The 24,782-nt window shown below is 38.9% G+C and overlaps 1 protein-coding gene across 2 annotated transcripts in view; it reads left to right on the plus strand.

Annotated features, from left to right (window-relative positions):
• Positions 1-715: 715 nt before the first annotated feature.
• Positions 716-24,782, plus strand: part of MAOA (monoamine oxidase A) — a 111,462-nt gene continuing 87,395 nt past the window's right edge. The window contains exons 1-3 of one of the 2 annotated variants that reach the window (XM_069065739.1): positions 716-849; positions 1,113-1,257; positions 24,366-24,460. In XM_069065739.1, the coding sequence (XP_068921840.1) occupies positions 1,149-1,257; positions 24,366-24,460 (204 nt within the window). In that variant the 5' untranslated portion in view covers positions 716-849; positions 1,113-1,148. Of the gene's footprint in view, positions 850-978; positions 1,258-24,365; positions 24,461-24,782 lie in introns of those variants that run through there. The other variant, XM_069065740.1, reaches the window with a different exon arrangement.

The following is a 24,782-nucleotide window of genomic DNA, read 5'->3' on the forward strand; positions in this document are numbered from 1 at the left end:
TTTTTAAAAATAATTTATTTTTAGTACGATTACATGATTTTTTCTAGCTTTTATTCAGTTTGGGTTAAACTCTCCTGCTTGAAAAACCAACAAGCCTTTAGATCACCTGGGACGAGCCGGTTTTGTCAGCCTTGGACCCTCGGCCATGATCCTAAGGGAGACTGGGAAGCTGGACTATGCCCCCAAGACACAGCAGTCTCCTCCTGCAGCTCACGGGGGGGGGGGGGGGGGGGGCTTGAATAAGTGACAACACAGAGGGAACCCGCTCTTTGTGTAGACAAGAGGTCAAGCCAAGATCAAGGTTGGTTATACTTTTTCACGAGTCTCTCCCTGGCCTTGCCCCCCACTCCGTCCCCCGGCCCTTTCCTCCTCCAGGCTCCCCGGGATGGCCCACCGGGACGCCCTGCTGCCTCTCCCTTAAGACGTGGCCTTGGAGCCCTGGAGCCAGCAGCCCCTGGCCGGGCTTCGCGAGGCTGCGGCCTTGAACGCCGGGCATGCTCAGTACCCGGAGCAGGTGGCGCGTGCCAGGAAGAAGCTTCCCGCGGCTCCGGCCCCCAGCCCCGGCCCGTCCTCCGCGCCTTCCCCCATGGGTCTTTCACGGGGCTCGCAGCACCAGCAGCGCTCGTCCGGTGTTTTAGGGGCCTGAGTGCGCCCATCCCGCCGCCCCACTCCCTATGACAGGGCAGGTTTTACCTGACACCCAGTCCCCCTCAGCCCGCCACGCCCCTCCCTTCCTCCTCCGCCAGTGCTAAGCAGGAGGAGCTCCGCGCGGGCGCCGCCCGGCTCGGGCTATAAGATCGAGGTGCGCGCGACGCCCCGGGGAGTCCGCGACTGGGAGAGGAGAGTGAGGTAGGCTGAGGCTCGCCTGTGGCTGGGGAAGGAGGGGGCGAGCGGCGCAGAAGCCTTGAGGGGGCGGGGGAGGGGCCGGGGAGGGAGCGGGGAGCTCGAGCACCCCCTGGCGCTCCGGGAGGCTCCGGCAGGCAGCCTGGCGGCGCGGCGCGGCGCAGCGCAGAGCCCGCAGGGAGCCCGAGCCAAGCGGAGCCGAGCGGGGCCGAGCGCATCTCCAGACCCCCGTTGACCGGCCCGAACCTCCCTTTCCCTGCTTCCCCCAGACCGAATCTCTCAGCGGAACCCACACAGCCGTGAGCATGGCGTCCTCGGCGAGGTCCACTCCCCCGACCTCCAGGAGGTTTCGGGACGACATCAACCTCCCCACCAGCAAGTGCGACGTGGTCGTCATAGGGGGAGGCATCTCAGGTCAGTGGGGCCGAGCTGGGAGGGGGGACCCCCGCCCCCCTGCAGGGGCCTCTACTCTTCCCATTTTACAGAGGGGGAAACTAAGGCAGACAGCCCTGCACAGGGGTCATGCAGCCAGTTGCGGGCATGCAGGTTGTGGACCCTACAACAGCAAGATCTAGGAGTCACAGATTGGGGGCTAGAAGAGGCCTTAGAAAGAACCTGTGCCTCCTTAGGCCAACCCACTTATTTTACAGATGGGAAAACTGAGGCAGGGCAGCCCTGCACAGAGGTAATGCATGCAGCTTGTGGACCCAAAATCAGCAAGATCTTGGGGTGACAGAGCTGGGTCTGAAAAAGGGTCTTAGAGGTCATGCACCATCTTCTTAGGCCTACCCACTCATTTTACAGGTGAGGAAACTGAGGCAGGCAGACTTGAATAGGGGTCAGCGATGTAGACCGTGGACCTGACACCAACAAAATATTAAGTCATAGAAGGGGCCCTAGAGATCATCATCTTCTTAGGCCTACCCACTCATTTTACAGAGGAGTAAACAGACCTAAGGAGAGAACGTGAGTCTTGGTCAAGTGTTGAGTGACTTAGTAAGCGGCAGAAGTGAGGTTTGAACCCAGTTGTCTGCACTCCTCACTCCACATAGAGCTGTTGGAGCTGACCCTTTCTGTGTGCCCCTTTACTAGGAGACTGGAAGCAGCTTAGTTACATGTGTGCAGCAGCATTTTTACATGGGTACAACACGTGTGTGTCTCTATGAGCAGCTACCCCTTGGAATTCTGCAGTATCTGTGGAAAAGAGCCCCAGGGGGTGTCCAGTTGTACAACTGCTGGGTCTTTGGAGTGGGGTCTCTTATAGTTTCCTTCCCCTCTCCTGTTCCCTCATTGGAATACCACTGTTGGTATTTGTATTCCTATTCTAAAAGTCTTCCTTGCATTCATTTCTCTTTCCTCTTTATTTCTGTGGCAAGAGAAAATTTGAGGATGGGGAAAAAAGGGAGGGATATTGTCAGGAAAGACCCAAAAGGGTAGTTATCTTCTGGTCTGAACTTTTTTTTTTTTTTAGTTCTCTTGTCCTAGGAGGAGGTTCAAACCCTTAAGAATAAGACACAAATAGGGAGAACCTTGTACCCCATTCTTAAGGGGCTGCTGTTCTCTGGCTTCTGTTGCAGTTCTTTTCTTTACATTTGCCACCTTAATTTAAGCAGCCTCAGCAGAGGAGATTCATTGATTAAGAATACCTTGTGGAAGGGCTAGCAAAGGACATGATATCAACAGGTATTTAGACTTGGACTTTTCTTAATTCAGATAACTTACTTGTTCACGAAAGTTCTCAGCACTGTTACAGGGTATTTCTCGTATGACCTCAGAATTTACTTATAGAATTTTCAGTGCCAGAAATCAAAATGCTTTTCAACAGTGAGCTAGACATAACCTTGAAAGCTGTATTTTGATCCGATTATCCTAAATGGTTTCTCAGTTTATGATGAAATGCTTGTATTCAAAATACAAAAATGGCTGTGATCTCTTTGTGAATTGGTCAGTATGAAGGTGTGGATACTAATCAATGCCTGCCCGAGCCCACAGGAGGGTCTGCTGATCTTGCTACAGGCCTTCTTTGATTTACCTGTAGGATCTAATTTTAAAAAAGAAAGGAGGGGCAGTCCTTGAGAAGCCATCATTCTTTATAATCCTTCTGGAAGAATCCGTGTACATATTACCAAATTAATCACAGATAGAAACAGTTTTTTCACAAATTGGAGATTAGCACCTTGGATCATTGGGGTAGAACTAGCTTGATTATTAGTGGCCATGGTATGACAGGTGATGGTTGGTCAGAGACTCAGAGCAAGGGTGGGGAACCTGTGGCCTCAAGGTCACATGTAGCCTTCTAGGTACTTGGCCTTTTGGCCAAGTCCAAGTTTTATAGAACAGATCCTTTTATTAAGGGAATTTTTTCTGTGAAGTTTGGATTCAGTCAAAGGGCTGCACTTGAGGACCTAGAGGGCCATGTGTGGCCTTGAGGTCTCAGGTTCCTCACCCCTGACTCAGAATGTTTGGCCTTAGTGGGGAAGGTGGATATATTAACTCTTGTATTAGGGGGGGAAATGTACCAAGTAGTATATTTTCTGTATTCTTTCATCTGGAAAAATAAGGAAATAGGCTTTTTAGTCTAGTCTCCACAAAAAAAAAAGCTTGTTGTAGGGCCTCTTAAAAAGATGTGAAATGGTATCTGTAAGAATTTCTACCCTTTACTGACCACCAGCCAGTCCTTCCTAATTCAAGCATTAGTCCATGGATTTCATGTTTCTTTGGGACCCATTCCTGTATCATCTTTAAGGATCTTACCTCTGATTGTTTGACTGCTTTTCCTTATTTCTCCCCATTCTCCTCCCTGACACCAAGCTATTAAATTGTTTAAAAAGAATTGAGGAACTGGAAAGTCTTTTTTGCCCAGCCCTTTTATGTCCACCAAGGGATAGTTTCCTGCCCACAGTGACATCTGGTAGACCAAAGATTAGGGCATTTTTCTTTTTTCTGATCTGTCACATATGACTTTCAAGTAGAGGTAACGAAGGTGACAAACCCATCCAGAGTAGAACTAGAACTAAACAGAAATCAGTTTTATCTATTGTAAGGATTTCACTCATAAACCATGAGTATAAACTGGGCTTACTGGCATCAAATCTGTCACACATGTGAATTTAAAAACAGATCTTTACATTGCTAAGCAGTGTCCCATGAGTTTGTGCATTACCCCAACAGCAATTAGTTTGAGTGCCTGAGATATTATTTAGAAACATTACCAAATGAATGCTTTTACAAATCGCTACTTTGACAGTTTATATATTTTGATAAATAACAAATGGGTTTCATATAATGGGATTTTAAAATATTTTGAAATACTTTTTTGGCTGCACAAAAAATATCCTTCAGTGATACATCCATGTCCTTATTTTTTGTCATTGTAAAATAGAACTTTTAGTGATAAGGAAACTGAGATTCATAAGTAGAAGAGATGATATGTATCAAAAACATTCCCCTTCTCTCCCACTAATTAAATAGCTTTATTCTATATTGAGTGGGGAAAAACATTTCCAAAGGAAGTGGTTTAAGCCATTTTTTTGGGGGGGGGTGTTGAGTCTAATTTCCTTTTTCTTATTATTTTCCAAGTTGAATAACAATAATGTAAAACACTCTCTCAGCTTTGAACTTTTGAACTCTGTTGAAACTATAACATGACTGGCCACTCTTCCTTTTTGAAGCTCCTCTTTTGTTTCTGTTTTTTTTCCAAATCTACAGCTGGGCCTTTTCTGTTTCTTTGGTTGGAAACAGAAACAGTGGTTAGCCACTCCTCCTCTTCCCCACAGCCTAATTTTAGGCATTCCCAAGACACTATCAGAGGTCTTTCTTTCTCATTCTATGCTCTTTCCCAGAAGATATGCCTTTTCGTGACTTTGGCTTCTATTGATGACTCTCAAATCAGTATCTTTGGTCTTGTCATCTTACCTCAGGGTCCTGTCTTATGTATACAACTTCCCTGGAGGTGTAGCCACTTATATTTTTCTGTGTCACCTCAAATTTATGTCAGAAGACAAAACACATCTCTTCATTTCCAAAAAGGAGCAGTTCCTCCACCCAGTTTCCCATTGTTTTTGTTTGTTTGTTTGTTTTTGTCAGTGATATTGCTCTGGTTGTTTTTCACATAGACTCAAAAACTTAAAAGTCAGCTGTTTTACTTAAGCCCTGTATTTAATCAGTCATGGAATTCTGCCATTTCTTCCTTTAAAATATCTCTCATAATTATCCCATTTTCTTCTCAATGCTCTCACCTTAAACCATTCCCTTTTACTTCAGCATCTCCTGGCTGATCTTTTTGACTGTATCTTCATCTCATTTCAACCCATCCTACCTGTTGGTCCCAGATAAATTTGTTTTTAAACCTTTTCTTTAAAATGTGACTCCTAGCATCATCTCTAAACATTTGAGGTTTTCAAGGCCATCCACAGTTGAATCCTATTCTAAAAATTCAGTTAATTCAACCTTATTTCTCAGTGCTTTTCTCCATGGAACTGTTTACTCTGTCGAATATTCTTTCAAAAATCCACCATGCTTATTCCCACCCTCATGCCTTCGCTCATGTTTCCTTTACCCTGGAATGATCTTTCTTCTTTTCTCTACCTAAAAATCTAAGAATAGCTGACATTTTAGCATTTATTTAAGGTTTTTAAATGGTTTACATATATATTTTATTTGAGTTTCATAACATTATTAGATAGGTACTATAAGTATTATTAGGGAGGCTAGGTGGTACAGTGGATAGTGCCTAAAATCAGGAAGACTCATCTTCTTGCGTTCCAGTGTGGCCACAGACATTTTGTAGCTGTGTGACCCTGGGCAAGTCACTTAACCTTGTTTGCTTCAGTTTTCTTATATGTAAAACGAGCTACAGAGGGAAATAGCAAACCACTCCAGTGTCTCTGCCAAGAAAATCCCAAATGGGGTCATGGTGAGGTTGGATGTCTCTGAAAAGACTAAACAACAAAATAAGTATTATTATCCACATAATATAGATGAGGAAATTGAAGCTCAAGGACTCATGCCCATGAACACACAGTTTTCTGGTGTCAAAAGCAGAAACTGAGCCCATCTCTTTGCTAATTGCAAGTTCAGTTCTCATTCTACTAGAAGTCTTACTTCTTCCATAGGCAGAATGGTCTTTCTATGGTCCCTCCCAGCTCTGAAATGGAATCTTTTTTATGATTTCCAAATTTCTTTGATTCCTCCAGTCTTACTTGATCACTTTTTAAATCTTTTTTTGGAGGGCAGTTGGGGTTGAGTGACTTGCCCAAGGTCACACGACTAATGTTTGTGTTAAGTGTCTGAGGTCATATTTGAACTCAGGTCCTCCTGATTCCAGGGCCAGTGCTCTATTCACTGTGCCACCTAGCTGCCCCCTTGATCACCTTTTCTTCTGAAAATCTATAGCACTTAAAGTCATTACTATCCAATTAAACACTTAATTTTATTCAAAATTTTTTGGGTTTCTTCATTTTTGCTTTTGTTTCACCTGTATTTTATTTCCCTGACTAGACTGGCTAGACTCTGAGGGATGCCAGGAACCAGCCTTATATTTCTTTCAAAGTGCTTGTCAGAGCACTAAGCATATGGTAGATGTTCAGTAAATTCTTACTTTTAAAAATAAGTTTTATTGATGTCTTCTGCTTTTACTTCACAGTAATTTCTGGGTGGAGGTGGGTGGAAAACCCTTCCATTTTCATATCAACCCCTGTGTTGTAACAAAAGAGCCCCAGATATAGTGACCAAGTTTGGCAATGTATAGAGTACTCTACTGCGTATCTCATTAGTTCCCTGTTTCTCTGCTATGAGGAGAGGAAGATCACGGAGTTAAGAGCTGGAATAGATCCTAGAGATAACCTAGTTTAACCAGCTTATTTTTATAGTTGAGGAAAATAAGGCTCAGTGAGTGGTTTGCCTGAGGTCTCATAGCTGCCAAAGACGGGACTGAACCGAGGTCCTCTCCGCCAAGCTCTTTCCGCTGTACCACACTTTTTTTAAGGGACGATCACTGGATTTTTCAGTTATTCAGGATTTATTTTTCTTTTAGTGATCTCATTTAAGCTGTTGTATTGTCATTGATTTGTTGTTCATTTGGTTCTGCTTCTTTCTCACTGCATCATTTGTACAGATTTTTCCAGGTGTTAAAATTCCTTTTACTTGTCTCTTTTTAGTGGACAATAGTATTCCCTTGAATTCGTACTCTGTTTTTTTTTTTTAACCATTCTTCAATTGATAGGTACTCACTTTGTTTCCAATAAAGAGTACTACTATGACAATTCTGGTCAGTCTTTGTTTCTGTCTTTGACAACTTTGCGAGTTTATGCCCAGTACTGGGATTTCTGGTGTTTTTTTTTTTTATATAATTCTAAATGGAAATTCAGAATGGCTTTACCAATTGGTGGCTCCGCCAGTTAGTCTATTACCCTACCTGTCTTTCCACAGCCTTTCCAATATTGATCATTCCCATTTTTTGTCATCCTTGTTAAATTGCTGAGTCTGATGCAAAACTTCACAGTTGTTTTATTCTGTATTTCTTTTACCATTAGTGAGTTGAACACATAATTTCATGTGGTCATTTAAAACAGCAAATAATTGTTGATTGCACATACCTAAAGCCCTACCTTTCAGATTGTGTAAAGCTCTTCCTTTGGATCTTTCAGAATGATGCTAATAGCCAACCCAACCCTGGGAATATTGAGAAAGCATTTAGACATATGTGCATATAATCCTTTCTTCCTTTACTTTTCCCTCTCCCTATTTCTACAGATCACATCAGGGTAACAGAAATGTCCAGGGAACTCTTTCCTCAGTAATAAGATCCTTTCTCAAAAAACTCTGAACATGCTGCAAAAGTAATTTATATCTTAAAATTAATAAAATCTTTTTCTAACAAGATTTACTTTGCACTTCTGTGTATGTGCTATTTATTAGATAATATATATTATAGAAAATTGATAAGCTCAAGCCCTTTTATTCTAATAGTTGAATATATTAAATTCATAGCATCTATACAAACAGAAAAAAACATAATGACATATGAGAGGGAGAATTTTTTTTGATACTTGCAATTAATATTTTAGTACATTTTTATTTTGGATTTTGTTAATAATATTCTTTTAAAATTTTCAGAAGATCTGTAAGGGGAAATGAAAGAAACTGGAGAAAATTAGATGTTTAGGAGCCTATTTTATGTTGAATAGTAGTCTTCATCAATAATATCTACTGTTGTATCTCCATTTCTTAGTTGAATTTGACATCAGTTTCTGTGGAGATTATCTGTCTAAATTAATTGTTTCTTCTTAGGTTTATAGTACTTCTGTGATGGAATGCTTAATGTTAGGTCATTTATTGTTGTTTTTTGTAATAATATCCTTAGTGTTGGACATACTCTTGAGTAGCATTGTGATCTTAATGAGATTAAAAAGCACATGAGAATAATCAAATTAAAACTACATTTGAAAAATGTTTACTATGTGATTTGCCCCAGACACTGGCAAGGATAAAAGTTCTGCCCACTTGGAACATTCAGTCTAACTGGAAGATAGGACCAATTAACAGCCAGCTCTAGTAAGGGCTGTTAACGATAAGGGCATTAGAGGAATGCAAGCCAAGTGCTGTATAGAACATGTAGAGGGAAAAGTCATAATTGATGTAGGGGCAGGGATCAGGGAAGGAAGGCTTTCTGATGTAGGAGACATTCACATTGGGCTTTAACGTGTGGCACAGGGCAATTCTGACCCTGCTCCTTGTCATCTGCCTGACTGTGGACAGGTTACTCCCTATCTGGACCTCACTTGGTTCATCTGTATAATGAAGGGGCTAGATAATCTCAGTCTCTAAGGTGATGTGTAAGTGAGCACAGAATACTCTAAAGGAAGAAAGCAGAAGGAGATTGTAACTGGAAGGGATCTTTTTATTGGCCACCATAACCCTGTGTATGCTGCCGCCAAGTTCTCCTATGGGAGGTGTCATTTACAGATCTCTCCTGGTAGCAGCAGTATCTTCCATAATTAAAGATGGAATTGAATGCTTTCATTTGAAAGATTCTGTAGTATATAACCATATTTGTTACTATTTTGGATTCCCATTCCTACAAAACCCCTAAATTCTATATAGTATAATGTTTTATATTTTGTGTGTTGTTTTCTGTCATCCTTTACTATTTATTGAAAACTCATCATTTGTCTGATATTTGTTTGATACTTTTCTCTCTGATATTTGAATTGTGGTCCAGTTTTAATCAGTACACTTTTGGATAACCTTAGAGAAATACTTTGATCACTACCCTGCTTTTTCCTATTCATAGGATCATAATTTAAAGTTGGAAGGGACTTTAGAAACCATCTAGTTCAACACTCATTTTACAGAATGAGATGAAGGACACACAGCTAAAAAAGTAGCAGGACCAGGATTCATACCCAGTTACATTAATAAAAGTAAATATTAAAAGTATCTCTACCCAGATGACTGTTTACTTTGTCTACTGCTCTTGGGTTTGGTGACTATGGTATAGAGAAAAGAACACTGTCTCTGTAACCTTGATTCAGATTCTACCTTAACAGCCTCCTGGACCAGCACAGATATTAACCAATGAATGAGAACCAGTAACCTGAAAATTTAAAATTTTAAATTCTGAGTCCACGAGCAAGAATATTAGAAGGATCTCTCCTTGTATCTCTATCAGTTGCAAAACAAGGCTGATCTCCAGAGAAGAAGAATCTCTTCCTTCTTTTGCCCTTCCCCTTGAGTCTCTGAGCAAAACAAGGACTTCCTATAGGTCTATAATGAGGCATTGTGGGAGAGAGTAGAATAGAAAACAAATAATAGATAGGCACATGGCCAGGTGGACTTCCTTGGTGTTATGTTGATATATTGCATTTTCATTTCTGTGAATGTCTTAGGCTATGGAAATTTTGATTTACAGACCTGGTAACATTAAATAAACCTGGGCTTTTCAGTCAGTTGTTTTCATGTTTTAGAAAGTGGAGCATAAAACAACCCAGTAATATTTCTGCCCAGTACAGCAGCTCTATAGTTTGTACAACTTTCATAACAATGCTAGCTTCAGGAATGGGAAATTTGGCAATAACATTTTGTGCTAGCTTGCCATTATTGAGCATTTCAGCACATTTTTTAAAAAATGTTTTTGTATCACTCTGTTCAAACTAAAGTAAAAAAAAAACTTGCATAAATTTCATATATGTTTGTTAATACTCTTTATTAGGATTGTTATTTCTTCCAGAGCTTATATAAGTTTCAGTTTTAGTATGTGGAAAATATACATATATACATATATGTACATATGTATATACGTGTATATATACACATATTTGAATATCATATGTGTGTATATTGTTGTTGTTGCTAAATTCATTTCTTATTCTTAATGACCTCATGGATCATGGCACTCCAGGCCCTTCCAACCTGAGGGACTCATCTTATTTTGTATTTTAATATTGTCCATGGGGTTTTCTTCGCAAAGCTGTTAGAGTAGTTTTCCATTTCTTTCTCCTGTGTGTGTATGTGTGTGTGTATACACATACACATAAACTAAATTAAAATTTGTGTTGGAATGTATATATATTCATATTGGAGCATGTGTGTATGTATCATGCACATATTCAAATACAAATTTGAGTTAGTTACAAATCGTAAGTACCATAGATAATATGAATAATGATAATGAAAGAAGTTATAAGTATAGTAAAATCTTATAACTGCATCACTAGTCAGAAGGGGATTAGACTTGTTCTTTTTGCCCCTTTTAAAAGGGCAAAATATATAGCAGTGAATGGAAATCAGAATTACACAAAGTAGAATGAGTTTCCTCAGGAAGTGTAGTGGGTTACCTTCTACTGGGCATCTTCAGATAGAGGCTGTATATGCACTTATTGTCCAGTTCAGCTACAGGTTGGACTAAATGATTTCTGATATTTCTTCTGATTCTGCGAAAGAGAAGCATATGTCTAAGTACACAGTTTTTGTTAAGACTTGGCATGCAAATACATAGAAACATTTGAACAATTTTCTAAATGGCTTTAGTAACTCTGTCATTTGTATCCTACAGGTAAATGGGGTGTTATATAATTGATGATACATGCCAGAAGCTTGTCTGGGATTGTAAAACTAATCCCACAGTCCCTAAATACTTGTTGCATGAATTTCATATTAATAGGATATACTTGGAAAAAAATAAATCCAGAGAATCAAATCAAGCTACATTTTCCAGATGCTACAGGCACTTAAGATGAATTGATTATTAAGAGCTATAACTAAACTCATGGGATAATTTTATTTTATCTATCAAAAAGTTGGCTTTTCCCCCTAAATTTTTTTTTCTATATTCGATCTTAATTGAATCAGAGGAATAGAGACTATAATAGAATAAGTAGGCAACAATTCAGTTTAGTGGAACATGGAATGCATGAAAGGTATTATGGGAAATAAAACTAAAGTTTTAAGTAGGAACCAAATTGTGGGATCTTACATGCTAGTTTGAGGAGGCTGTGTTTTAATCCTGTAAGCCTTAGGAAGCCACTGAAAATTTTAAAGCAGAGGAATGACAGGGGAACAACAGCAAACACTTATTAAATGCCTGTGTCAGGCAATGTGTTTGATGCTAGGGATACAAAGAATGGAATAAGTATTACTCTCAAGGAGCTTACATTCTAATGGGAGGTAGTAGGTACCTTTGTAAGTCATACAGAATAAATACAAGTCTATATTCAAAGGAGGAGTGGGGTACAGTAGTTGGAAGGGATGAAAAAAAGCTTTGCAGAGTATGTTTTGCTTGAGCTTCCTCTAGAAAGAAGAGAGGGGTTGGATGGGGAATAAATATATTCCAAGTATGTTTTTGCCAGTGGAAAGGGATAAATATATTAACTGAGGTGCCATGTGTGAAGAATAGGAGGCTAGTTTGGGTGATCACAGCATGTAGGCTTCCTGGAGGCATGTTCTAAGTGTGGCTGAAAGATGAATTCTAGAACTGGGTTGTAAAGAGCTTTTAAAACTAAATAGGAGAGTTTTATATTTTATCCTAAAGGCAATAGGGATACAATCTCTTCTTGGGTGAGGGAGTGACATAGTCAGATCTGAACATAAAAAAAATAATAATTTTAGCAGCAATGTAGAGGATGGACTGGAGTGGGGCGAGACTTCAGGTAGAGAAATTAGTTAGGAAACTGTTGCCATAATCTAGGCACAAAGTTCAAGCTGTATGAGCATAGGGAAGGAGCTCATTGGAAAAGACCCTGATGTTGGGAAAGATTGAAGGCAGGAGGAAAAGGGGACAACAGAGGAGGAGATGAATAGAGTCATAGAAGCAATGAACATGAACTTGGACAGACTTCAAGAGATAGTGGAGGGGTAGAAGGGCCTTGAGTGCCTTGAAGAGTCATGAAGAGGCAGACATGACTGAATGACTCAATAAGTGGCAGTATAAACAGCAAGATTTGGTAGCTTATTGAATTATTTGTTCATCTTTCATTTGTTGAAGAGGATTACTGACATAGATTGGATATGTTGGGTGAGGAAAAGTGAGGAGTTGACAAAGTTATGAACCTGGGAGAAGAAAACAATGATAATGCCTTCAACAGAAATAAGGAAGATTGGAAGATGGATTGTTATGGGGAGCAAGAGAATGAGTTCTTTTTTGGATATGTGGCATTTGATATGGCATTAAGACATTCAGTTTGAAATATTCAATAAGTAATTGAATGGATGTGTACTGCAGGGAAATTAATTTGGCAGTTTGAGAAGTATGAATTGGAGAGAAGAGGAAAGTAGAGGCAGGATGACTATTCGGGGTATGTTAAATTGATTTAGGTGGCAGCTGTTACAGGCCCAAACTATTAGAGTAGCATTATTAAATAAAAAGAAAGGGATAGTTTTGAGAACTACTATAGGCCAAGTCAGCACAGAAGGATACTGAATTAGGAATTCTTTATTTCTTTAACCACAAAAGGACCGAAGAAAACCAATGCCTTTTCCACCTAAAACCTCATTTCCTTCTCTTCTCAGCATTTAACAGTGCCATATTTCAGCCTTAGAATGTACTAATTGTATTTTAGAAGTAGATTATCTCTAAGGCCCCACCTTTCAGATTATGTAAAACTCTTCCTTTGGATCTTTCAGAATGCTGCTAATAGCCAACCCTAAACAAAGCTTAGGTTCTCTGCTCACTTGTTTTCAGGTTCCCAAGGTCAAGGGGAATTTTTTTGAGATGAAAAGTCTCCATTTTCAGTTTTTTGTTGAGCTAAAAGTAAACAAATATTTGTTTATATTGATTAAAATTGATAAGCAGAGGAAATTGGCATTAATAGACATTTTAAAGCAAGATGATAATCTTTGAAAATTGTAATTACATTGTCCATGAGACCTAGAGAATTTTAAGACTAGAAGGGACCTAGAAATCATTTAGGCCAATTACACTTCTCCCTCCCCTCTTTTTTAATAGATTAGGGAATTGAGATCCTCAGGAAAGTGAAATGACTTGAACCAAGTCCAAGTGGTAAGGCCAAAGTCACTATTATGATTCCTAGTTAAATAGTTTTCAGTGCCACTTTGATGGAGGCAACATAGCCTGGTGGGATAGAGAACTGGTCTTGAGGCCATGAAAAATCCTCCCTTTGCCACATCCCAGCTGTGTGAGCCTGGGCTTCACCCCTTACTGCTCTAGGTGGCTCTCTGACACTCCTAAATGTAGAGAAGGAACAGATGTGTATTTCGTAGAGCAGTTTTCCTGACTACAGAGTCCCCTATACCAATGGAATCCCAGATCTGTTCCTGTTCCTGATGGTTCCTGTTCCTATAAATGATTATGTAGACTGCTGGCATACTCTATAACGGTTTATACCTTAAGCCCGAGTAGTTCTTTTTCTTGTTTAATTACTTGGTAACTATATGTAGATGCAGCAAGTTCTTAAATACTTCTTGAAGGAATTAGTGAATAAAAATTGGGGTTATAACTTTTAGGTGCAGCTAGGTGGTGCAGTAGATAGAATGTTGAACCTGGAGTCAGGAAGACTTGAGTTAAAATCCAGCCTCATAAACTTACTAGCAGTGTAACCCAGGGCAAGTCACTTATACCTCTATTTGCTTCAGCTGTAGAGTGGAGATAATAGTAACCTACCTCCCAGGCTGGTTGAGGATCAAATGTGATAATAGTTGTAAAATGCTTAGCGCCATACCTAGCACGTTAGTTATTGTGTTATTAAAACTACAACAGACCTTAAGGGAAGCCAAATCCCAGAAAGGTTATGTGCCCAAGGCCACGCTAATAATAAGTTGTGAAAATTGGGTTTGAACTCAGTTCAGTCCTGTTCACTTTTCACTACATCTCTTGGGGGTAAAATATTAAATGTAGAGAAATGAAAATATGGGATGACACTTCTTTTTTGAATTTTTGGACTAAACTATATATGATATTAGAAGAAAAACTTAATTTATACATAAGTAAAATTGATTCTCAAATGTATCCTTACCTTATTAGGATAATGCATAGGATTTCAAAAATAAATGTGGTTTAGATCAGGGGTGGGGAACCTGTGGCCTCAAGGCCAATGTGACCTTCTTGGTCCTTGGGTGCAGCCTTCTGACTGAGAACAAACCCTTTAGATGTGTTCTGTGAAGTTTGGATTCAGTCAAAGGGCTGTACTTGAGAACCTAGCAGGCCATATGTGGCCTCAAGGGCACAGGTTCCCCATCCTTGATTTATATTATAATCTTTTTATAATGATAGTTACCTTTCTGAAATCCACAAGTGGTCTTTTTACTCCATTATGCTTATACACACACACAGACACAGACACACATTTTGTGTGTGTAGGTATATATACATACAAGTGTGCACACCTTTCAGTTATTTCACACCTTTCAGTTATTTCAAACACTTTGATGTGGGGAATATATTTTGTACATTTCACTGGGTATTGATAAATCTTAAAAACTAAAAGAAATGATACTTGAGATTGATGAAAGAAATACAGAGAAAGGAGATATGAGGGGTAACAAGGTATTCCTGGAACTTTCCTATAACATCCCTGTGGTGGCATGGAATTGATGATGAGTCCACCCAGAACCCTGTACTCTTAACTCTAGTAAATTCAGCAAATTAGGTACCTACTATGTGTAAAGAACTAGATATGGTAGGGACTAGATGTGACAAGATGAAAAATTACTTAATCCTGCTCTTAAGGAGCTTGCAGTATATGGGGGAGAACATGGCAGGTATATAAATATGACCACAAAGTAGGGTGTAATGGGAGCAAAGGAGAGAGAGATGCTGAGCACAAGTGAAAATCTGAGGAGGTAGAGAATGTTTCAGTGTGACAGATAAGGCTGTGCATCCGGAAAGAGATAAGGCCACAAGGGAACTTAGATAGAGAAGGATTTGCACAGGGGAGGATGAGGAGGTGTACATTTGAAGAATTTAACTTATCCTCTAGATAGCATTCAAAGAAAAACTAGTGTTTTGAGCAGGTGAGTGAGTGGAGTCAGATCAATGCAATAAAAAGATTATATTGGCAGCTGTGTAATGGATGGACTGGTGATGGTAGAGGTTGGAGTCCATAGGATACACAGGAGTCTTTTACAATTAATAATAAGACAGAATGTAACGAAACTAGAGAAGTGGAAATGTAAATGGAATAAGAAAAGGATGGATTTGAGCGAGCCTGCAGAGACAGGGTGGATTAGGTTTGGACATTGCCTGGTATGGCCTTTGAGGGGGAAGGGAAAAGTCAAAATGACCAATTGTTTTCATCCTGAGTGACTAGGAGAGTGGTAGAATTTATTAATGAAGTCAATATAGTACTTTTAAAATCTGTAACAATTCCATGGTATAGACATCAAAAATAGCATTGTAGAGAGAATCCAATATGCTCCTGATATGACATTTTTGTGAAATAGGGTGAAACAATGAATTATAGGGTGATGATATTCTCATTCTTAGACCAGCTCCTCTTAGCATAAGTGAAGATGGGGACTAAATAGTAGCCAAATAAACTGGGTCGGCCTAGACAACTAGTCTGTAATTTATGCAAAATAAAGCCAATTGAAGCAAAAATGAATGTTGAGTCTAAGAAAGTTTGTCACTACAATGTTTAAAAAACAATGTTGTTCCTGTGAAAATAAATACTACATATACATATAGGTTTATCTTGGTGTGAGTTTCTGTGACCAGGCAGATAATTACAGTATAGAAGCACTTGCATTGCCACCATGTTTTGGATTCTCATTACAGGAAAGGTTTAAAATCGGCAAACTAGCTGCCAGTCTTAAGTCAACATGAAGTCCCATGGTTTGGTCCCTATACCTTGTATCTTGTCTTAATTAGTTGAGACGCACGCACATCCAGAATCAGTATGAATTGTTGCTCTCTTCATACTTCAATTTTGTCATCTGGTGTGGTGGGGGTAATGGTTATTGTCTTATTTAAATACCCGTATTACTCTTAACTAGATTGCTAGTTTTGTGAAAGAAGAGAAAGGGGGTTGGTAGAAGGGAGGGCAGATTGGGAGAGGAGATAATCAGAATGTATGCCATTTTGGGGTGAGGAAGGCGAGAGATTTGGAGAAAATTTGGAAGTCAAAATCTTTTGAAAGTGAATGTTAAAAACTGAAAATTAATTAATTATAAACAAAAAGAAAATAGAAGAACATATTTGCCTCTGAGACTACACTTTATATTCTCTTATTCCTCCTCCTGCTGTTCTGGTTTTGTGTATTTAGTAATTATATATTACTTGGGTATGTGACAACAGCAGTTTTTAGGTTTAAGCAATGCTGATCAGTTCGATACAGTTTTCTGAAACAGTGTCTCTGTAGCTGGAGCTTTGTTTGCAGTTACCATGGTAACTGCTCTGTCTCCTAGATTAATCATCTTGCCCTTATTATGCTGCTGTAAAAACAGACCTATACTGTCTGAAATCTCTAACAAGGCTTTAAAAATATAGACTTTATTTTGTCACGTTAGCTAAAACATTGTCTTTCCCTCCCTCCTTCCTATTGTGAAAACCACAAAATCCATAAAAAGTCCAAAGCAGAGAATTTTATACTTAAAATTATTACTATTTGAAGGTAGGATCATAATTCTCATTTGTAAAACAAAGAAGTGCCCTGGATGCCTCTCTCAACATATTGTCAGTGTTTGTATCTGAAACAGGCTTATAGAAATCTGCAGTTATATAGCAGGAGTAATCTGGGCTTCATTTTCTCATAGGTAGGCTATTGGTATCAAAGGATCCATACATATCATAAATGCAAAGCTCTAATTTTCAGGAATTCTGTAAACTTCCTGGGAATTTTATATATTACCAGTAAAGTATTGAAAAAATAGATTAATTGTATGTATGTATGTATGTGTACATGTATACATGTATATATGGGGATAGGAACTTGTGATTTCATTGATACAAGGAATTCTCAGGTAGAGAAACCCTCTCTGCCAATGGAGAGCTGCATATGCTTTGTAACTTAGTCTTAGAGAGTTGCCTGGTGCACAGTTATTGAATGACTGGCCTAGGGTTGCATAGTGTATGGTCAGAGGTAGAAATTGGACCCAGATCTTCTTATCTCTGGGACCAGAGCCATTTCTCTAGCCATTTCATCAAGCTGCCTGGCACACAAACACAAGTATTTGATAGATAATAGGTATATAGATGTATATATTGATAGATAGATAGATTATATATGTGTGTATATGTACATATGTATGTGCATTTAAACAGGCTGTCTGAAAAGTCTTAGTTTGGCTTTAAATTTTAATAGTTTAAACTGAATTATGACATCTTGAAACACCCTATATTTACATAAATGTGTGTAATGCCAAGGCATTTGGGAGAATTCTAGAAATGGTTTAGGTAATCTTATGATGTGCAAAAAATTGCTTGGAAAAATGGATAAATTGTGATTATAGGAAATATGTGAAATTCAGGTATTTTGTAGATCTCATAAATGGTTTATGACAGAGTGTTTGGATTTGTTCTTTAGATGTGGTATCTTGAATGAATATACTCATTCCTGAGAGATTTTCACTGCAAAAAAAGGAAATAGTAGTTAAGAGTATTGATCTTGAATTCAGAAAACCTAATTTCTATCTCCAGCATTGACATTTACTATATTGTAATTCTGGGCCATCGCCTTTCTTCATTGAGCCTTATAGTAGGCAGTTGGGTGATACTGTATTCAGAGTACTGGACCTGATATAGGAAAGACCTGAGTTCAAATCCAACCACAGACACTTAATAGCTTTTTGACCCTAGGCAAATCACTTAACTTCTGTTTGCCTCAGTTTCCTCCTTGTTAAATGGGGATAATAGCACCTACTTCTCCAGGTGGTTATGAGGATCAAATTAAGTAATATTTGTAAAGCAATTTTCTAAACCCAAAGCCGCCATATAAATAAGTTATTGTTACTATTTTCATTATCTGTAAAATATTTGCACTCTATCGGATAACATTGTTGTAATCCCTTCTTATCTCTGAATCTATTATTCTCATGTTTTAAAGTTAAAAAAAACCTTGCTTTGTAAACTCTAAATCACTAGGAGAATAAGTTTGAAGTTAGAAGGATCTCAGAGGTTATCTTCTGTAAACTGCTAATTTTATGATGGGGAAATTGAGGCCCATGGAGGTAAAAGACTCATCCTCAGGTCCTCTGATTACTTTGGGCTGACTGTATCATAGAAGAGAATGAAAATGATTTTCAGAAGTTCTTACTGAGGATATGGACAGTTATTCCAGGAAAATTTTAAAAATATCTACATATCATACCTTTGATCCAGCCATCACATATACTTGTTCTTTTTCTCTGTTATGAACTTGTAAATTCTTTTATCTGACTATAATCTTGTTTTCATTCCTCCTCTTCCTCTGCCTTACAACCCCTAACCTGATTCTTTGCCCTTATCTGTCATCTGGCAACCTCCAGGATACATCCCTTATTTTCTCACTGAATTGAGCCCTTGGTTCTCAGTCTTTCTCTCCTAGTTATGAGGACAGCCTTACACTAGGAGATTTCAACATACATACTGATATTCTTTCAAACATCTTAACTCATTTCCCATGATCTACTCCCTCACCACCCTCAGCTGCACAAAGAGATGGTCATACCCTTGACCTTGCCATCACCTGCAAATCATGAACTCACAAATCCCCTTATCTTATAACAGACTGTTGTCATGCTGCCTCTCCCTCTGCCTTGTAACCCCAAAGCCAAAATGAGGATGTACTTCATGCTGTCTGTGACCTCCAGTCCTTCAACCCCTTAATCCTTTTCAGAGACTGTTACCCCTGCACTGACTATACTAATCCTTTGTCCATCTTCCACCCTTATAGAGCCAGCTCAGCTGTGCACTGTCCTCTTAAGTCCCCTGCCCCTACCCAATTGCCAGTCTCAGAGTATTCCCACCTTTTGCTGCTTCTGCTCCTACTCATGTGCTGATCAGAACTGGAGAAAATCACGAAACCATGCTGATTTGATGCTGCTAGAGAATTATGTTACATGATCTCAACAGGAACAGCAACCCTTTTAATACTTCCCTAACTGACTAATTGTTCTACTCATTGCTGTGTCTTTTTCAAACATTTTCATCCCTACTGAAGCCTCCTGCAGTGCCCTCCCTTTCCTCACCCCCTTAGCTGAAAACATTGCCTCATAATTCCTCTGAAAAAATTTTGAGACCATTCACATTCTCTTATTCCCTTTTCTTCATCTCATATTGAAGATGCTTTTTTGCTACTGTCTCCTCGTTGTCTCACATAAAGAGGTAGTCTTTTAGGTGGCGCAGTGAACAGAGCAGTGGCCCTGGAGTAAGGAGGACCTGAGTTCAAATCCAGCCTCAGATGCGTAACACTTAATAGCTGTATGACCTTGGGCAAGTCACTTAACCCCAATTGCCCTCCCCATCCCCCCTCCAAAAAGCAAAAAAAAAAAAAGAGGTGGTCTTTCTCCTTGCCAAGGACCCCCTCCCACATGCACAAGTGACCCCATTTTGTTCTGTCTCCTCTAGTAGCTTGCCTCCTTTATTAATCTTGACTCTCTCACTTTTCTTCCATCTCTCCTTGTCTAACCACTGCTTCCCTACTGCCTGTAATTGTGCCCATATGTTCCCCATTCTTAAAGAACCCTAATTTGATCCATCCATCCCTGATCATTGTCATCCTACATCATTCCTCCCTTTCTCTGCTAAACTCCCTGAGAGAAGGCATTCTCTTCTACAGTCATTGCCTTCACTTACTTTTATGTGCCTGTGAATCTGCAGTCTGACTTCTGACCTCTTCATTCAATTAAACTGCTCTTTTCAAAATTAACGATTTCTTAATCATTACATCTCTAATGGTCTTTTCTCAGTCCTTAACTTCCTAACTTCTCTGCAGGTTTTGCAAGGGTGGATACCCCTCTTCACCTTGATATTCTCTTCTCTTTAGTTTTTGTGACACTATATTCTAGCTCTCTTCTAACCTGTCTGACTGTTGCTTCTTAGTCTCCTTTTCTGGATCTTCATCTAAGTTATGCCCACTAACCTTGGGTATTCCCCAAAGCTCTGCCTTGGTTTTCTTCTCCTCTTCCCTTACATTACAGGCTGTCCCAAAAGCCTTACTACACTTTTAGTGCTCTAAAACTTTTGAGACCCCTGGCAATTTCATTAGCTTCCTTGGGTTACATTGTCATCTCTGTGTGGATAAATCTCAACTCTATTTGTTCAACCCCAGCCTCTCTATGGACCTCTCTGGTGTCTCCAAGTACCTAATCAACGTCTTGAATTGGATGTCCCATACATAGACAGCCCGAACTTGATGTGTACAAAGCTGAACTTGTTATCTTTCTCCCAAAATAGCTCCTCTTAACTTCACTGTTGTTCTGGCTCCTGACTGAGGTATCAAACTCAGGTCCTCACTCTTCCATTCCATTCCACCTTTGCAGCATCTCAGCTTCCACCCCCTTTTTTCCTCTTGACTCTACCACCATCCTGGTTCAGTCTCTTCACCCTATGCCTACACTATTGTAATAGCCTTCTGATTGGTCTCTCAAGCCTCAACTGTCACTATGTCATCACCTATTTCGTAGACTTCATGGTTCCCTATTGCCTCCAGAATCAAATATAAAATCCTCCATTTGCCTTATGAAGGGTTTTTAAATCCCTTCATAAGTTGGCCTTCTCCTAACGAAAAGTTATAAAGGGCCAACAAGACCTTGTTACACTTTTTTCCTCTGCATGCACTCTTATGATCTAGTAATACTGGCTGCCTTGCTGTTCCTCACACAGGAACACTGCATTTTTACTGGGCTGTCCACATGCCTAGTATTCACTCCCTCCTCATTTCTGCCTTTTGGCTTCCCTAGCTCCCTTCAAATCTCAGCTAAAATCCCACCTTTTGAAAGAAGTCTTTCTGAGTCTTCCTTAATCCTGCTGCCTTCCCTCTAAGATTTATCCTAGTTTATCCTGCATGCATCTTGTTCATTCATAGTTGTTTACAAACTGACTCTCCCATTAGACTGTGAACTCCTTGAAAACAAGCAGGTACTATTTTTGCCGTTCTTGTATTCCCAGTTCTTTGCATAGTACCTGGTAAATAGTAGGTACTTAATAAATGCTTGCTGGCTTATGTTACTTTTAGGTTTTTTTTTCTTACCCCACTTCCAGTTGTTGCTTCTATGAAATCAGCTCCTCAAGTTTACTAAGAATTTAATGTTAAGCATTGTGTGGGAGATCATAAGGAGTAGGAGCTAGCTATATGTGTTCACTGGCCATTTTCTTCTAATCCAGGATGGGCCAACCATGGCCTGAGCACCAGATACCACCCACTTCCTGCTTTTGTATGTATGATCTGCTACCTAGGAATGGCTTTTACATTTTAAAATATACAACTTTATTTAAAGATATAAAAACCATAGCTTGTAGGTCATATAACAGCAAGCAGAAGATGGGATTTGGCCTTGGGCTATAGTTTGAAGACCCTTGCTCTAACAGAATGAATAAATGAAATACTGTTTAAGCATTTACTATATGAAAAGCCTTGTGTTAAGTATTGGGGATACAAATAGAAAAGTAAAACATCCCTACTCTCAAGGATAACACGTGTGGAATATTTCACCTGCAAGTCAGATGGAAAGATCCAGTTGTCCTCATGGTGCAGAGGCAAAATAGATGGTCATGCCTTTTCTTAAATGTCATTTGTGCTGATGAAAATCATATCAGTTTCTTCAGTTGAACCATCTGACAATGTCAAAGACTTTCTTGGCAAGAGCTTTATTTCTGGGTCTTCATAGCTGTGACTGAAGCACCTGTAGGTGCTGTATCTATCTCCCAGGGTTTGCGTCCCAGGAAAAATAATTTAAACTTCTTTTCTTCATTTTCTTTATCATTAAAATTATGACAAAGTGAGGTCATACTCTGTACTGCAGGGCTATCTCAGCTCCTATTGGTAAAACACCAGGGCATCTGATACAGATGGGTTCTTCTATGAAATAGAAAACTCACAATTTGGCAAGAGTCTGAAGAACATTTATAAACATGGTACATGTAATGCACAAGGCATGTACCATTAATAAATCTGTTACGGAGTTTTATATGCTACAATATAAATAATATATTTATTTATAAATATATAATTATATTAAATTAAATATTATTTATAAATATATTTATTTATAAATATAAATGTGTATTAGGTTCACACCTAATGAAAAACACCTGTATTGTAAGATCAAAAAAGTTGTGAAATGACGTTCAAACATCTACCATAGTTTGAATTAACCTTTTTTTGGGAGGCAGTTAAAGCCTCTCTTCTCTATACAGTTGAATGGTATAAAATACAAAATCCTATTCCAGTGTCACTTCATCAGGTGGAGTTGATCCTGGGTTGTCAGTAACTGTAGCCAGTTCACAAGTTCTGGTGGTCCTTCCAGACTGGAAAAACTTTGAATTTGGGCCTAGTTACAAACTGCTATATCTATCATTGGACTTACAATCTAGGCCAGTAGGTTAAACTCAAATAGAAAGGGTCCCTCTGGTGGCATATTGAATTAGAAAACTACAAATTACCAGCCTATATTGTATTTTTATTTGTTCTGTCAAACATTTCCCAATTTACATTTTAATCTGATTCTGGCCATAGCAGTCAGAGTTTTGCAGGAGTTGAGTATGACCTGTATGGTATATAGGCAAGTTACTGCTGTAAAAGTAGCAGGAAATATGTTGCTCTGAGAACAAGCAAAGGAAAAAAAAAACACCAAAAAGTAAAGCCTACCATAGATTATTTGGTCTAGATTCATGAAGTTCATTAATCTCCTTCAGTTGCTTTTCAGTTTCTTTCTCTCTGTGTGTCTGTCTCTCTCTCAGTAGTAATAGCAGATTAGCATTAAAATATTGCCTTAAGATGTACAAAGTGATTTACAAATATTATTCCCTTTAATCCTCACGATAACCCTGTTATGAGTGCTGTTATTCCCATTTTATAGATAAGGAAATTTATTCTGGAAGAGGTTAAGTTTCCTCTTAACTTGCCCTGCATCACATAGCTTGTAAGTTCTAAGATTAGATTTGAATCCAGGTCTTTCCAGTTCCATGTCTAGTGGTCTACCCATTGTACACCTAGTTGCCTAGATTGATAGACTTTTTTGGAAGGGCAGGACCAGACCTATGATTTAATTATTGTAAGGAAATTCTTTATTTAGAAATATCCTACATGAAGTGTATATTAATAAATCATTTACAACTTTCATTATTAAGTTGTTGCTTGGACATGTCCATGATCATAAAGCCAGTATCTGTAGAACTTAGGTCTTCATGACTCCAAGAGAAGCTCGCTTTCTGTACATAATGTTGCCTCTCATTCTATTGGCTGTAAAATCTCATCTCTTTCGTTAGGATTTTCAGGCAGTAAATTGTCTGATACTTGTTTGGTACTGTAAGAAAAATCAGAAATCAAATCTGTTAAGCCCCTACTTGGTGCTAGCTACTAAACAAAGCTCTGGGAATACAAGTCCCAAGAATGAAACAATCTCTTCTTGCAATGTGCTTAAGTTTAAAATGGAGTAAATAATATATACATATAAAATATATTTAAACTGCATAAAAATTAAGAAGTACAAACATACACATAGTAGTTAAATATGAGATAGTTTGGAAGATAGGACACTAGCAATTAAGGGAATCAAGAAAGACTGTTAGATATGGTCCATGTCCTCACAGAATCTAATGCATACTTAGCTGATGAGAAGAAATGAATAAATGTTAAACAATTAGCAAATAATATAAGAAAGTGTATGTGTAAGTGCTAAATTGGATTCTGTAGGCACTATGAGCCTCCTGTCAGAAGACTGCGAGATTAGCGAGGCCTAGAGTAACCATGGAATATTTCTAAGGACACCCTTTTTATAGGAACATATGTATATGAGAATATAGTTATATGTGTATAGATATGGTAGATTGTTAACAAGTAGTTGTAGAATTGATTCAGAAATGCAGATACATTTATAAAGAAATGAATTTTATTAAGCATAACTTTCTATCTCTCTCTTTTTCCCCTTAGGTCTGTCTGCTGCCAAACTGTTGGCTGAATATGAAATTGATGTTGTGGTTTTAGAGGCACGGAACAGAGTTGGAGGAAGGACTTACACTTTGAGGGTGAGAGTTTTATTCTATTTCCTTTATAGTATCTGGCACAAACTGTAAGTATAATTGAAATTGAGTGGGCTAAGAAGACCCTGAGAAATCAAGTTCAGTTACTTGTCTGTGGTACCATGGCGCCTCACTCTCTCCATCAGGCTAAGAAGGATTGCACATGTTCCCTCCATAACCCAATAACATATAATCCTTTCCTAATCAGGAGACTTTTAAATCCCTCCTGCAAGGATTCCCAGTTGCAGTCACCTATCATTTGCTTTTACATGTTTTATTGACTAGTGTCTCTACTTCTAGTAGTGTTAAATGACCTTTCTTTAAAAAA

This window comes from Petaurus breviceps, unplaced genomic scaffold (genome assembly GCF_028583685.1).
Source record: "Petaurus breviceps papuanus isolate PSGF00001 unplaced genomic scaffold, PetGlider_PUasm1.0 90700, whole genome shotgun sequence".
Lineage (NCBI taxonomy): Eukaryota > Metazoa > Chordata > Mammalia > Diprotodontia > Petauridae > Petaurus > Petaurus breviceps.